This window comes from Aythya marila (genome assembly GCF_965140915.1).
Source record: "Aythya marila genome assembly, chromosome: 1".
NCBI lineage: Eukaryota > Metazoa > Chordata > Aves > Anseriformes > Anatidae > Aythya > Aythya marila.
In genome coordinates, this window is record NC_139042.1 from 23570812 (window position 1) to 23584234 (window position 13423).

Consider the following 13423-nt stretch of genomic DNA (forward strand, 5'->3'; position numbering starts at 1 on the left):
AGTCTTCCAGCATTATCACTTACTTCTATTTACAATCCATGGTAATAAAAGTTCATCAAAACCCAAAATGTGTTATCAGGGTTTTCTTAATATAGATTAGTAGTGGAGAGGAAGGTGAAAAAGGAGTCTGACTTGGTTTGTGTGCGTAGTAGTGCTGCATTAATGACACTTAAGAGTGAGATGCAATGCTTAGCAGAGTGCAGCGCCATGCAGTTACTGGCCCAGATGCTGCAAACTGCTCAGGTGTATTCTGCCCTGGTATGAGGCTAAGGTTTGGCACACCAAATCAGCAGCACTGCTTGAACCACTGCTGCACCACTTCTTTTTCTAAATCTGGCTTGTTTAAAGACAAGCCAGGCACCTCTATTGCCTTCCACAGTGTACCCATGCCCTGGGAGCCTGTCCCAGAGCATTCTGTGCAGCTGAAATATATTCCCTGAATGGGCTTTGAAGCAGACACTGAGATATTTACCTGAGCTATTGCATTTTTCTTGCATGTGAATACCACAAACATTTCTGGTTCCAGCACAGGATGAATGAGCACTGCAATGAGTTTGGGTTTTGTTCTTTCCTCAGCTATCCGGTACGATGGAGTTAATGTGTTTGGATACACAGTCTGGTCCCTCCTGGATGGCTTTGAATGGCACAGGGGATACAGCATTCGACGTGGATTGTTTTATGTTGACTTCCAGAGCCACGACAAAAAGTTGATGCCAAAATCTTCTGTCTTGTTCTATCAAAAATTGATAGAAAAAAATGGCTTCCCACCTTTGCCTGAAAACCTGCCTATAGAAGGGGTCTTTCCCTGTGGGTTTGCCTGGGGGATTGTTGACAACTATATTCAGGTAAGTCTGATGGTAAAGCTGGTAGGTTCTCCAGCCAAACCAGTGGTCAAGATCATATTGATAAATTAGCCAGATAGAGTGTCTTGGCTGACATTTATCACCACAGTATTTGAAGGAGATGGATGCAAGGATTTTGTTGCAAATACCATGCCTTTTAGTCTTCATCTAGACTTTCTGTGTGTGACCAAGGAGATCCAATTGGAGTGAGGTACAGTCGAGAAAGCAATGGTCTATAAAAACATACACCAATTGAAGGGGGTCTGATGCTTATCATCCCTGGACATGTTGTGTGATCAGTTACTGAAGTCAGTCCTGTTCAAATGAAAGTTGCTTAGATCTGCTAAAGCATATTTCCAAAGGTCCTTGTTTATGAAATGAGAAGTACTGCTGCTTTTTCAAGTCAGTGGTAATGTATTTGCCCACTGTGGTAGTGCACATTTAGAAAACTTCCTGAAAACTCTTCGTGTTTACAGTGGTATGTTTCTACACCTTATATATGTACAGTCTGACACTTTTGTTAGAGGACTTTTGTGTTAAAGAAAAGTAAACAATATTAGATTTAGATGAAATTTCTGTATTCCTTCCATGTCATTTCTTGTACTGCTGTGTACTGAGGCTTCAGTACCCCTGGATAGCACCTAGCTAGCTCATGGATCCAGTTCATAGCTCTCACTTTTTATTTCAACTTAGTCTGATATTTCAGGAGAACCTTTCAAATTTTAAGATTTCAGAGCATGTGTAAAAATTGTATCTTAGTTACGGTCTCTTTCATAGTTCGGCTCTGTGATTCTCAGATGTTGTTTTGGCTTACAGGGCTCCTCTAACCACAGTAACGATGTGCAGTTAAATTCAGCTCTAAGGCTGGATCCAAGAACAGAATTTTTAATTTAGATTTTCCACAAAGACAGAATCTTTCTTAGGGCTAGAGTATATGGGGCTTGTTTGTTTTTTTTTTTCTTACTCCAAAACTAAGATCTGACTTTGTTCTCTTGAAAAATACTGCACTCTCCTTACCTGGTACACTGATTTCCAAGAATATTCAGCAGTCATTATCCTAGCTCCCAGACAGGTTAGGGAATGGAAATGAAATTGCTGAATTTGGGATCAATAACAGCTGTAGAGTTATGGAGTCAGTCAGCCTAAGACAGTTAAAAAATCTCTCCTATCCCCAAACCTTCAAAGCTGAATATTTTCATTTCAAAAGGCTGTTCAAACATTTTGTGCTATAAAGCTTAGGTAGTGTGATTTGTAGATGCATCACAGTGGAAAAACTCTTTTGACAGCATTCCCAGAGTATTAGTGGAAATGCATGCTTTAGTAATCTACAAGGGACAATTCACCAGAAAAGCAATTTCCCTCAGACATGCTGTTTTTTATTACTTTCTTCTATAAGCACAGTACTGACCTCTCCGGAGAAAATAGCAACTGATTTTCAGCATCTTCTTTATACAGTCTGCATAGCCTCAGCTACAAGTTGAACACTGGTTGTAGGCTGACACCTGCTTTTCAAACAGAGGGCAGGACAAGGAAAACTGAACTCGGGGGAACCTTGCACCAAAAACCCCAAACCCAAAAAAAAAACAAAAAGTAAAAAAGAAATGAAAGAAAAAAAAAAAAAAGAGAGAGAGAGAGAGAGAGAAGGGGACAAATACACATATGTAGGTGTACACATATGAAAGGTCCATACACATATGTAGGACCAGTATCTTGAAGTTTGGATCTTTCTTTTATGCTAGAGTATGAATGAGAAGGAGATTTTACTTTTTCCATTATTTTAAGCAGTTCACTTTTCCATTTTCTAGTCCTTATTATGTTTCCAATACTCATTTAAAAGTGAAATTATAATTCTGTGGGAGCTTGGGAAGCTCATGTTTTATTGACTGCGGTGTGTCATACAGGCATTTCTGACTTCTGATGCCCTACAGACTTACTGAAAAACTGTAAATTTTATTCTTTGGGGTGACATATAGTGAGTTTACTCAGAAGTTCAAAAAAAAGCCCAAACCACCAGAAATCAACACCTTGCTGAAATAACTTGGAACTGAGTTCAATATGAGCTAAAAAAACAAAAAAGACTTTGTTAACAAGAAGGAAATTTTTTGCTTGTCAACTGAGTTCGTGCTAAAAATCAAGCACGCAGCATTACTCATCTTGCATCATAGTCAGGAAAAAAATGGTCACAGAAATGATGTTGCATTCGTTATTTCTTTTACTGTGTTCAGGGAGTGGTCTTGAAACAAGCCGCTGGGTAATTTACAACAGACAGGCCCATTGGTATAGCTTCTTAATCTTGAAAGGAAAACATTTTTAAAATGACTGTAGTCTTTGCTGCAGCTCTGCTTCTCTGAAGATCTGTTGCAGGTTAATGCCTTAGCCCTGAGCAATCCCTCATTTCCTGTAAGGAGTGCAGCAGTTTGGAGAAGATATAAATATGGTGACCATTAGCATAAGCTAGGATGGCTGAAAATGATACATAGATTTGGTACTTTTCTGATGTCACATGTTAGCAGAAGATTAATTAATTCATATGAGCCAGAGATGTTATCATATCAGAGATGTGAGAGAAGTGCTTAATCCAGTGTTTTGACTTGTGAAGTTCTTTCAGTAACTTGTGCCCGATGGATATGATGTTCCTACATACCTAAAACAAACAGCTTGAATCCGGTATGTTTCTCATTCTACCTAGGTAGACACAACACCTGCTCAGTTTCTTGACCCTAACGTTTATGTGTGGGATGTTCACCAGACGAAGAAACTGATTAAAGTGGATGGGGTTTTCACCTCCAAACGCAAGCGTCACTGTGTTGACTTTGCGGCTATCAGGCTCCAGGTGTCTCTTCTACAGGAAATGCATGTCACCCACTTCCATTTTTCACTGAAGTGGTCTTTAATCCTTCCTTTAGGTAATCTGTCTCTAATCAACCACACACTTGTACATTATTATCGGTGTTTTGCTAGTGAACTTCTCAGAGTTAACATAACTCCTGTTGTTGCTTTATGGCAACCTATGGCTGAGAACCAAGAGCTTCCAGTTTCCCTTGCCAAATACGGAGCTTGGGAAAACCCAGAGACCATTCAGGCTTTTGTTGAGTATGCCAAATTCTGCTTTACAAGTCTTGGGGACTATGTAAAATTTTGGATCACAATGAATGAACCGTCTGTGAAAAACTTGACCTACACTGCAGGGCACAATCTGTTGAAAGCTCATGCGAAAGCTTGGCATCTTTACGACAAAGAATTCAGAAGGTCTCAGAAGGGTAAAATATCTATAGCTCTGCAAGCTGACTGGGTGGAACCAGCCTGTCCCTTTTCCAGGAATGACCAAGAAGTTGCTGACAGAATTTTAGAGTTCGACATTGGCTGGCTTGCCCAGCCCATCTTTGGGGATGGTGACTACCCACATGTGATGAGAGCATGGCTTCACCGAAGAAACAGTGTTGACCTCTATAATTTCCACTTGCCTTCTTTCTCAGAAGATGAAAAGAAATTAATCCAGGGCTCATTTGATTTTTTTGCTCTAAGTCATTACACTACTACCCTCGTGGGCTGGGAGAAAGAAGATGCACTGAAATATGACCACTATCTTGAAGTTCAGATGATCAATGACATCACATGGCTGCACTCCCCCAACAGAGCTGCAGTAGTGCCCTGGGGACTGCGTAAATTGCTCAAGTGGGTTAAATCAAAGTATGGCGACATCCCAATTTATGTTATGGCTAATGGAATTGATGATGACCAGAATATGGTGCACGATAAGCTCAGAGTGTATTACATACAGAATTATATCAACGAAGCTTTAAAAGGTAAGGAACCATAGGTGGTTTGTATGTCACAAATACCATTTTTTTAAATAGATACTATGTGATAGAGTATGTTTTACTTCAAAAAATGAAGCTTTATGTAGAATACTCCACAAATTAAATATTATTACAGCATAGTTTTGCCTTTCATTTGCAACTGATTGGTGTTACTAAGCATAAGGAAGACTGACCTTGCACGTATTCTACATTACATAGCAGAAGAACTTTTTAGTGAATTCAAGAGCTTTAAGTAGATGTCATGTGAGTAGTTCCACACATATTTAATCATATTTTCTTCTTATTGCAACTCAACTGTTGCTTTGCTTTGTTGCTTCTCTCTTCACTGCTGTGCTTCAGGGCTGGATATGAACTCCCTTCCTCAGCTGTCTCTGTATCTAATCCAGCCGTTATCTTGGCTCTTCATAATAATTCAGCTGTCTACCTCATTATGCTGTTTCCTGGACTCTTTCCTGCTATTCAGAACTCAAAACAGTCTTTTTTTTCTGTCTCAAAGTTTCATAAATTATAAGGTAAAATGAAGGCATTTTGAGTCATCCTGTCACACAACACAGATATTTTTTAGAAAAACACCAGACTTGGATGAGATAATTTTTACTGATAATGAATTTTCTACTTCTCAGTGTAAGCTGTTGCAGAGGTGAATTACCTAGCGTTTTCAAATATATGTATACATATATATATTATTTCCAGTGTTAATTTCTTCGTCTTCAGCTTTAAGCCATTTAGGTATGCATTTCCATGTATTGCCTGTGAATACTTCAAGGCAGAAAATAAGCCAACTGTCATTTAACTCTCTGATAAATAATGCAAACAAAGCTCTTTGTGTCCCTTACAATAAAACATGATTTAGAACCTTTCAATTATTAAACTTTTTCCTGTTTGCCAGCATTCTTCTCAGAGAGGTAAATCCCAAGCCTGGACACACTGTTTCTACAGCAGCCACACCTATAGATGAAGTGGGTTCAACATAACCTCTTACCCTTGTACTCCTCTTTCATATATCTAAGCAGCCCATTAGCTCTTTGGCCATGGCAGCACGCTGGTCATGTGCAGCCTGTGGTTATCTACTGTGATTTTAAACTCACTTACAGGCTCCTGCCCCATAGGGTGGAACTGTCTACACTGAAGTATGGTCTGCTTCATCTTTTACATCCTTGCATTTGGTTGTGTTCAAATATCCATAGCCTGCTTGTGGAAAGCTTGATATATTAGCTAAGTCATGTCTCTAATCTTTGTGTTATTTGCAGTCTTTGTGGGAAATAGTTTTCTTTCAGGTCACTGAAAGATGATTAAATGCTGAAAGCTATTTCTTCATGATCACCTAATGGGACATACACCTACGGGGACATTTACTTGTCTGCAATTACATTTTTAGGCTTACCAGTCCTATTTGAAAACAGTTGAAATCTGTTTATTATGGGCTCACCTTGACTTCATAACATTTTATTTTCTTAATCCAAATGCCATATAACACCAACTCAGTTGCCTTATGGAGTTGTAGGTATATTAAATCAAACATCACTACTTTTATCAATCTCATAAAAAAGATGTCAGGATGTCAAATTAGTATGACAAGTTTTATTTTTCATAAAGTGATTGGCATTAATCATATATATATCTTCTGCAATTCTTATTTATCAAGCCTTGTGTAATCTATTCCACTATTTTGTTAGGCAGTGAAAAATGGCTGGCAGTTCCACCATTTCCTAGGTCATCCTGTCCAGTCTGTTAAGTACTGGCTTTAACTTCCTTGTCTGTAATTTCCACCTCTTTCAGGAATTAGTGAGTATCAGTATTAAGTGCCCAAGAGTTTCTTTGCCAGCATTTTGAAATACTGGGTGTATGTTTTTTGCATGTGTATTTAAAAATATATCTTGGATATGTTTGGGTTTGTGGTTTCAGTCCATTGCTTTTTTATTTGTTTGTTTGTATTGCTTTGTCTTCTTCCTAACACTTCAGACTGTACCACTTCTTGGCACTTCTTCTTTTCTTAGTGTGTATGAATTAGGGCTTTTCTCCCAGTCCTATTAGACAGAACAGCTGCACATACCCCTATTGTTCACAAAACTTTGTCATTCTTACACCCAATGAATAGCCACCCAATTACTTCCCACCTCTTCTTTACAGGCTGGAAATAGCTACTATATTTTTCCACTTAATCATCACATGCAAGCCATATTTTTCTGTCTTTCCGCCTCCTTTGTCACAGGTGAATATATCCCTGCTAAGCAGTCACAATAGTTACCCCAAAGCCCGCTTTTCCACTTTTGACATCACACACTTCAGCCAGTCAGTAATACCAGCTTTTTCACTCTCTTTTCTTCTCCCACTCTGGTATTGTGCTTTTGTCCATCTTGTCCTTAGGCATGTAACAAGCTTTTAACCTTGGCATTGTGACTGACTCAGGCTTCTGTGAAACTTACATTTTATTTTTTTTTCTTCAAGACGCTCTGCTCTAACTGATGGGAATTAAAAATCTCGTGTCCCTATCTCAGTGTCATGCTGCAGAGGAATGAGGGGAGGGTTGGTACACGTGTGGTCTCACCTTAAGTTTCCTGTTCTGCGTTGGTGCGTGTGATGTTGCTCACTTGATTCCTTCCAGGGGAGCCAACAGGTTTATGCAGATAAACAGTTCCAGAACACAGTAAAGGACCCTTTGGGATGAGACTGTATTTTTAAATACTTCTTTTGTACAGTGTGTAAGTTCACCTTTGCCAATCGAAAATGAAGAATAGCAATAACCATTTATGTAACACCATTAAACCCACATGCAGTTTTACAGACACAGACTAATCACGCTGCATAGCAGCTCTGTAAAAGGGTAGGTAAATATTATCTCATTTTGCACCTGAAAGGAAGGTTAGAGGTGCTAAGTGTCTTGCATGTGACCACAGAAAGAGCTGCTTTTAGAGGCATTTGAAAATTGAGCAGTTGCTAGCTTGAGAGAAAGCATTGCCTTAATTTGTAAAAAATAGTGATTTTGAGGGACAGGGTATTACAATTTACTTTTCCTACTGTGGATTGATCGGTTTTGTCGAGCAGCACTGATGGCTGAAGGTTAATGCTCCAGCTGCTAGAACTCTTCCAGTAGCCAAGTGAACAGTATGGATCAGGGACACATTCTCAGTGAAGGCTAATGCAGGTCTCTTGGACCAGAAACTCAATAGCAAGAGTGGACTGTGATCTGCATAACTTTCCCACTTACCCTGAGCATTGCTGCATCTTTTCCTGATGTTTCCGGACCTTTGCTAGTGAGAAGTGCAGCCTGACGTCCTCCTTCCTTGAATTTCTCCCTCAGGAGGTGCTCTGCGAGGCAGAGCGAGCAGCCAGGGGAAAAGATTGCAGAAATCCAGGTGCAGGGAAACCAAAACCCATGTTCTGTTACACGGAAAAAAGACCCATATTTTCACAGTAGGCTCCATGCTGATCATTAAACACAGTCATGCATTCACAGCTGTGTTTACCGAGTATAAGGAAATAAATTACAGGATACTCACAGATCACACTGTCTGGCAGTGGCTGATGAACTCTTTTTATGACAAAGCTTGCACGGATGTACATGTAGATTACCTTATTTTTAAGAAGAGTACTACAGATCTAGTTTTAACATCTCCCTGCCCCTGCTGCATGTACTGGCATATGATACTGCTCTTGAATGCCAAAGTGACATTTACTCATTTATTTGTTTTCTTTTGCAGCTTACGCCTTGGATAATGTCAACCTGCAAGGATATTTTGTCTATTCTTTTAATGACAGGACTGCTCCTAAATATGGTCTCTACGGTTATGTTGCAAATCAATATCAGCCAAAGCCTTCGATGGAACATTACAGAGAAATCATTGACAAGAATGGGTTTCCTGGTCCTGACACTCCCGAGGTGCTGTGCCCAGAAGAGATTGCCTTGTGTACTGAATGCCACTTTTTCCGAACCAGAAAATCATTGTTAGCCTTCATCTCTTTCATATTTGTTGCTTTTATCGTTACTATATTCTTCATTACTTACTATTCCAAGAGGGTAGAAAGACGGTATAAATAGAGCTGCCCCTTTGCATACATTACCCGGTACCCATTTTCTTGCATCCTCTTGGGAAATCTGAAATAAGAGTGCAAAATATTGTGGCTGCTACAGCACTAGGAAGGCACGTACACTGCCTGGTGCTTCAGGACAGTGGCACAGAGAAGAGATGGTTAGTGTATGGCTTCCAGAAATCATTTTCTGTGGTTTAGTACATTTGGTCTGTGACCTGCCTTTAATTCCTGTGGTTGGAGTTATCTCACAGCTTTTCCTGGGACCTTTGGTTTAGCAGATGCTTTCCCTTCCTTGTTCTTCCTTTACTGAGTTTTGTAAGTGTAGTTTGAAGACATGGAGTGGTGGAAGAGCCTGAAATGTCAAATTGTCCGAAAAAAGATTGAGGAGAAACAATATGATATGTTTCCAAATTAAGGTTTAATGCTGATGTTAAGTGATCAGAGCCAACACCTGACTGGAGCAAGGCACATGGCTGAGCAGAGTTGGGGGAGAATTGCACAAAGCAGAGACTCAGGTTGCTGGGATTCACATTCCCCAACTTCATGTTTTTGCTGCTGCCACACAACCTTGCTGTCCTGGCTTCATTCTTCAGAGCATATCTCAGTGCTGACCTGACGGCTGCGTAGGACCTGAAGATCTAGCTGGGGAATCTTATGTCAAGGATCTGTGTTTTCAGCAGGGAAGGAAGCAGGAATGTGTCCTGGGATGGCAGGGATTGTGCCATCTGATGGGAAGAGGTGCGAAGGGTTTCTCTGCACAGAAGTTGTGCTGAAAGAGATTTTAAAACCCAACATTTCAGTGTAATAATCTGGCACTTTATTGCTGCTTTTGCTGGGGTCTGAGGTCTTGGAGCTGTTGCTTCTGAAATGTACTTCCATATTCCTTAGGTATCTTCTGGTTTTGCTGAATGTTTTTTCTTTGAGCAACAGGATCTGGCCCTGACAACATTTCATTGCAATAAAGTATTACTGAACTGAAGTTAGCAAAACATTAGCAACATCATTTATTAGTAACAGCATTTATTAGTAGAAATAGAGATAGACAATGGGAGAAGACCCTGTGTTATTTTGCTTGCCTTGTGAATCACTGCATTAGGAGTGTCCATGGTGTAAAAGCACTGTGGTTATTTTTCTCCACTCTCTAACTCTAGGCCTGCATTGCCTTCAGCTGTAATTGTATTTTTATTGCCATGTGAATCATGTCAGTCACTGGAAAGAATATTTTAAAGGAAATGTGCTCTGTGTTAATTAAGAATTATTTATCTACAAAGCTGATTACACGGTATTAAATGTGATGTTTATCTCCTAGATGACTAGCAGATGACTAAATGACCTCCTTAGGTTCCTTCCAACCTGAATATTCTATGGTTCTGTGATTCTGTGCTGTAAATTAAAACTTATGTATGAAATATGATTTTCATTTGTAACTGAAGATTATATTTTTTCTTAAACGATCTGTAGAAATAGAAAAGAATTAGTATGTTATCACAATGATTAATATATTTTTCCTCTAGTTCCAGCCTTAAAATGGTATCTCTTTGCACTAATACATATTTTGATATCAAGATTAAGGTGAAAAATTTATGGTAAGTCATAAAGTATTAAAAATATACATAAAAAAATTATAGACTGATAGGACTTCCAGAAGAAGAGGAAATTTTAAGCTGCTGTATATTTATGCATTGCTGCCTGGTGCAATGTGGATTGCAATGAAATAGCTCTCCCAAAATGTATGAAATGCCAAATGGCTTTCTCCATGTCATGACAATGAATCACCTCGCGAATACGTTTGCTCCATTGTGTCATACGCTTTCAAAATCCATAACAAGAAGTGTCACTCATTTAATATAAGCTGTAGCCAGGTCATGCATAACTTCCATGTTATATGTGTATGTGTGTGTTTTAATTATTTTGTTGCTGGTAAAATAAAATGAGTTCAGGCCTGCTGTTTTGGAGGAGCTGGGCATCTGTGTCTGTTTGGTGGACCTTGGCCGAGCAAGCACAGGACAGGATGGGTGCTGTGCTGGTGGGTGCTCGGGCTGTGCCTGGATGCTTTCCTGCCAATTTACCATCCTGCAAGTCGTGGTGGTGTGCTGTGTAATGGGCTGGTCACAGCACAATGCATGAAACCAGCAGTCCTAGCAAGAAGGAGACACTGCAGGCTAGGTGATATGTAACCACCGACAGGCAGATGGCACCAGCTGGATATCAAATTTGTAGGTAAATTGGGATTTGCTGCTACGAAGCTGTGATCACATCCTCTAATGGTGCTGTGGCCCATAGAAATAACACAGCCTTTGGTGCTCTTCCCTTGAGGAGAGGTTTTAGATACCTCTGCAGAGCACTTGGCCTGGCCATGGGAATTGCTGAAGCATTGTCCTAAGCAGCCTGCCTGTGGTGTGGCACATGAGAGGCCATGTGTGACTTGGTGAGTGAACTGTACAGCAATGGGCCAGGGAAAATTCAGGCTGGTCTGATGGGCTGGCTTCAGGAATCTGCTTGATTTTAGGTAACTGGGGGACAGTGTACATATTTCTCATCAATTTTCTTAAAAAGCACACCCAGTACTAACAGGAAAAAAGACCTGGAAGAGGCAAGGATCAGGCACCTGGCCAAGGAGAGCTGTGGTGTGCTCATGCAGACAGGCCCAGCCACTGCCTCCCATGATCCGGCTGAGGCCCTGGGGCACTTCCTTCAGTCGATACAAACGATCTGGCACTTCCCTTGGCCATCTGTGTATCTAAAGCAAAACACCAGCAGCAGCAGAGACTTTCCACAGAGGGGACACCATGCCCAGGCTGCAGAGGCAGCTTGGGAGGGGACTGTGCTTACTTGCTGTGGAGTAGCAGGAGGCTGCATGTAGTGGTGGATGGTAATGTGCCCTATACCACATGTGCTACGTTTTTGTATTTCCTAAAGTGAAATGTTGCCATTTTTCTCAATGCTCCAGATTAAATGTGTTGTAAAATAATAATAATAAAAAAAAAATACAGGTATTTTTATTCAAAATATTTTTTGTGACATGAATGCAAAGCTTCTCTTTCTCAGAGACTGTACAGTGACTAGCAGAGGGATCTTCGCTAAACGCAAGAATGAATTTTGTGTTGTTTTTATAACAATCTTAGAAATGAAATAAAGATATTGTACATAACAAATTGCAGACTGCTCTTAATTTTCAATCTGTCCAGTTTTCCTGCAGGGTACCTTAGGAGAGGCTTTTGTGGAGCTCCTGTTGCTGTTTGTGGAGCTCCTGTTGCTGTTTGTTTTTCCAGTGCCACATAAATAACTGCAACTATTGCAGGAGACTGCTGGGGCCTGTGTCTACACAGAGGTTTTTCCAGCAGAGACAAATCACTGGGACTTGGAGGGGTTTTGGTTCTTCGACTTTTTATTATTATTATTATTTTACAATGACTTTAACTAGTAAAAAAACCATGGAAGCAACCATACTAATATAAAAGTGTTTTGTTGCGATAGTTTATTCCCCAGTAACCCTGCAATAAACTTCACAGCTCTTCTGTTCCAGCAGGGTCACTCAGAGCCTTGAAGGATTTTGCGGCACTGAGCAGGCAGTTTGTGGCATCTGTGCTGAGCATCCTAAGGAAAGTATGTGCCACGGTAAGAGGAAGTGGGAGCAGAAAGGGAAAAGGCTAATTAATGGGACAGTTCTGTTCAGTCCTTATGAAGGGTGAAGAGGTCAGTTTCGGTGCTAGAATTCAGCCTCAGCTGAAGTCCAGTCTTGCTCCTCCCTCCCTCATGCAAAGCAGTGAAGCAGAGGCAAGGAAAGGAAGGGGGAAAGCTCTTCCCCTCTGCCATGCGCTGCTCTCAGATTGCCAAACCACTCTTTGCCAACTGCTACAAGGCTAATGCTGGTGCTGGCCGGCTCAGCCCCCTCTTTTTAGGAGACTGAAAAAAAGAAGGAATAATAAGGTGAGATCAAAGTGGCAGAGTCCGGCATATCAGAGGCTTTTTTTTGTATAGTGAGCTGAACAAAAACATTCTCTATCGCGCAGTTCTGAGAAAATCAAATTCATTAAGAAACCAGAAAGTTGAAATAACAGCAGCCTGCAGTCAAGATGCTTCTGGGCGCTGACATTTTGCTGGCTATTATTTGCACTCTTTGTGTGTTTGGGAAGGAGTGGCAAAAGGGCCAGAGAAGCAGAAAGAAGCCAGGGAAAATATTAACAAAGCAAGACAGAAAAGCCAAAGGCACAAGAAAATGTGTGAGTTCCTCGCCCTGAGAGCTGGGAAGACAATGTCTGTGTAGCCCCTGATGGGCCGTGGGACTTTGGGTATTCTTTGCTCAAACAATATAATTTAAACAGAGGATTTAACCTGAGAAATGCCTGCCTCTGTCACATTTGTCCTTTAATAAATTTACCTTCTATGTGATGAATCTTACTGTAGGTCAAAAGCCTTTTCCTTGTATCAAGAGCTGCTCACAACACAGCATGGCGAAGCACCATTATTCAGCCCTGGCTCTCCTGATCTCACCCAAATGTGCTCCTGGGGAAACTGGACAGTGGTGGGTAGGAGAGGTGATCAGTGTCACTGGCATGCTGAGCAGCACAGCGGTGATTGCAGGTATGGTGTTTTCTTTAATGCTGCAAATTCCCTTCAGGTTGGGTTAGTTTCTACCTTTATTAGTATAAATAATTTCTTCCTTTGCAAAAGATGAGAGTCAGTAACACAAAAGACTTTGGGTAGTTTCTTATTTGGCAGGGAGGG

General features: G+C 40.6%; 1 protein-coding gene across 1 annotated transcript in view; it reads left to right on the plus strand.

Annotated features, from left to right (window-relative positions):
• Positions 1-11819, plus strand: part of KL (klotho) — a 49524-nt gene extending 37705 nt beyond the window's left edge. The window contains exons 3-5 of the mRNA XM_082771362.1: positions 577-845; positions 3532-4648; positions 8365-11819. Of these exons, the coding sequence (XP_082627488.1) occupies positions 577-845; positions 3532-4648; positions 8365-8702 (1724 nt within the window). The 3' untranslated portion in view covers positions 8703-11819. The remainder of the gene's footprint in view (positions 1-576; positions 846-3531; positions 4649-8364) is intronic.
• Positions 11820-13423: the final 1604 nt, after the last annotated feature.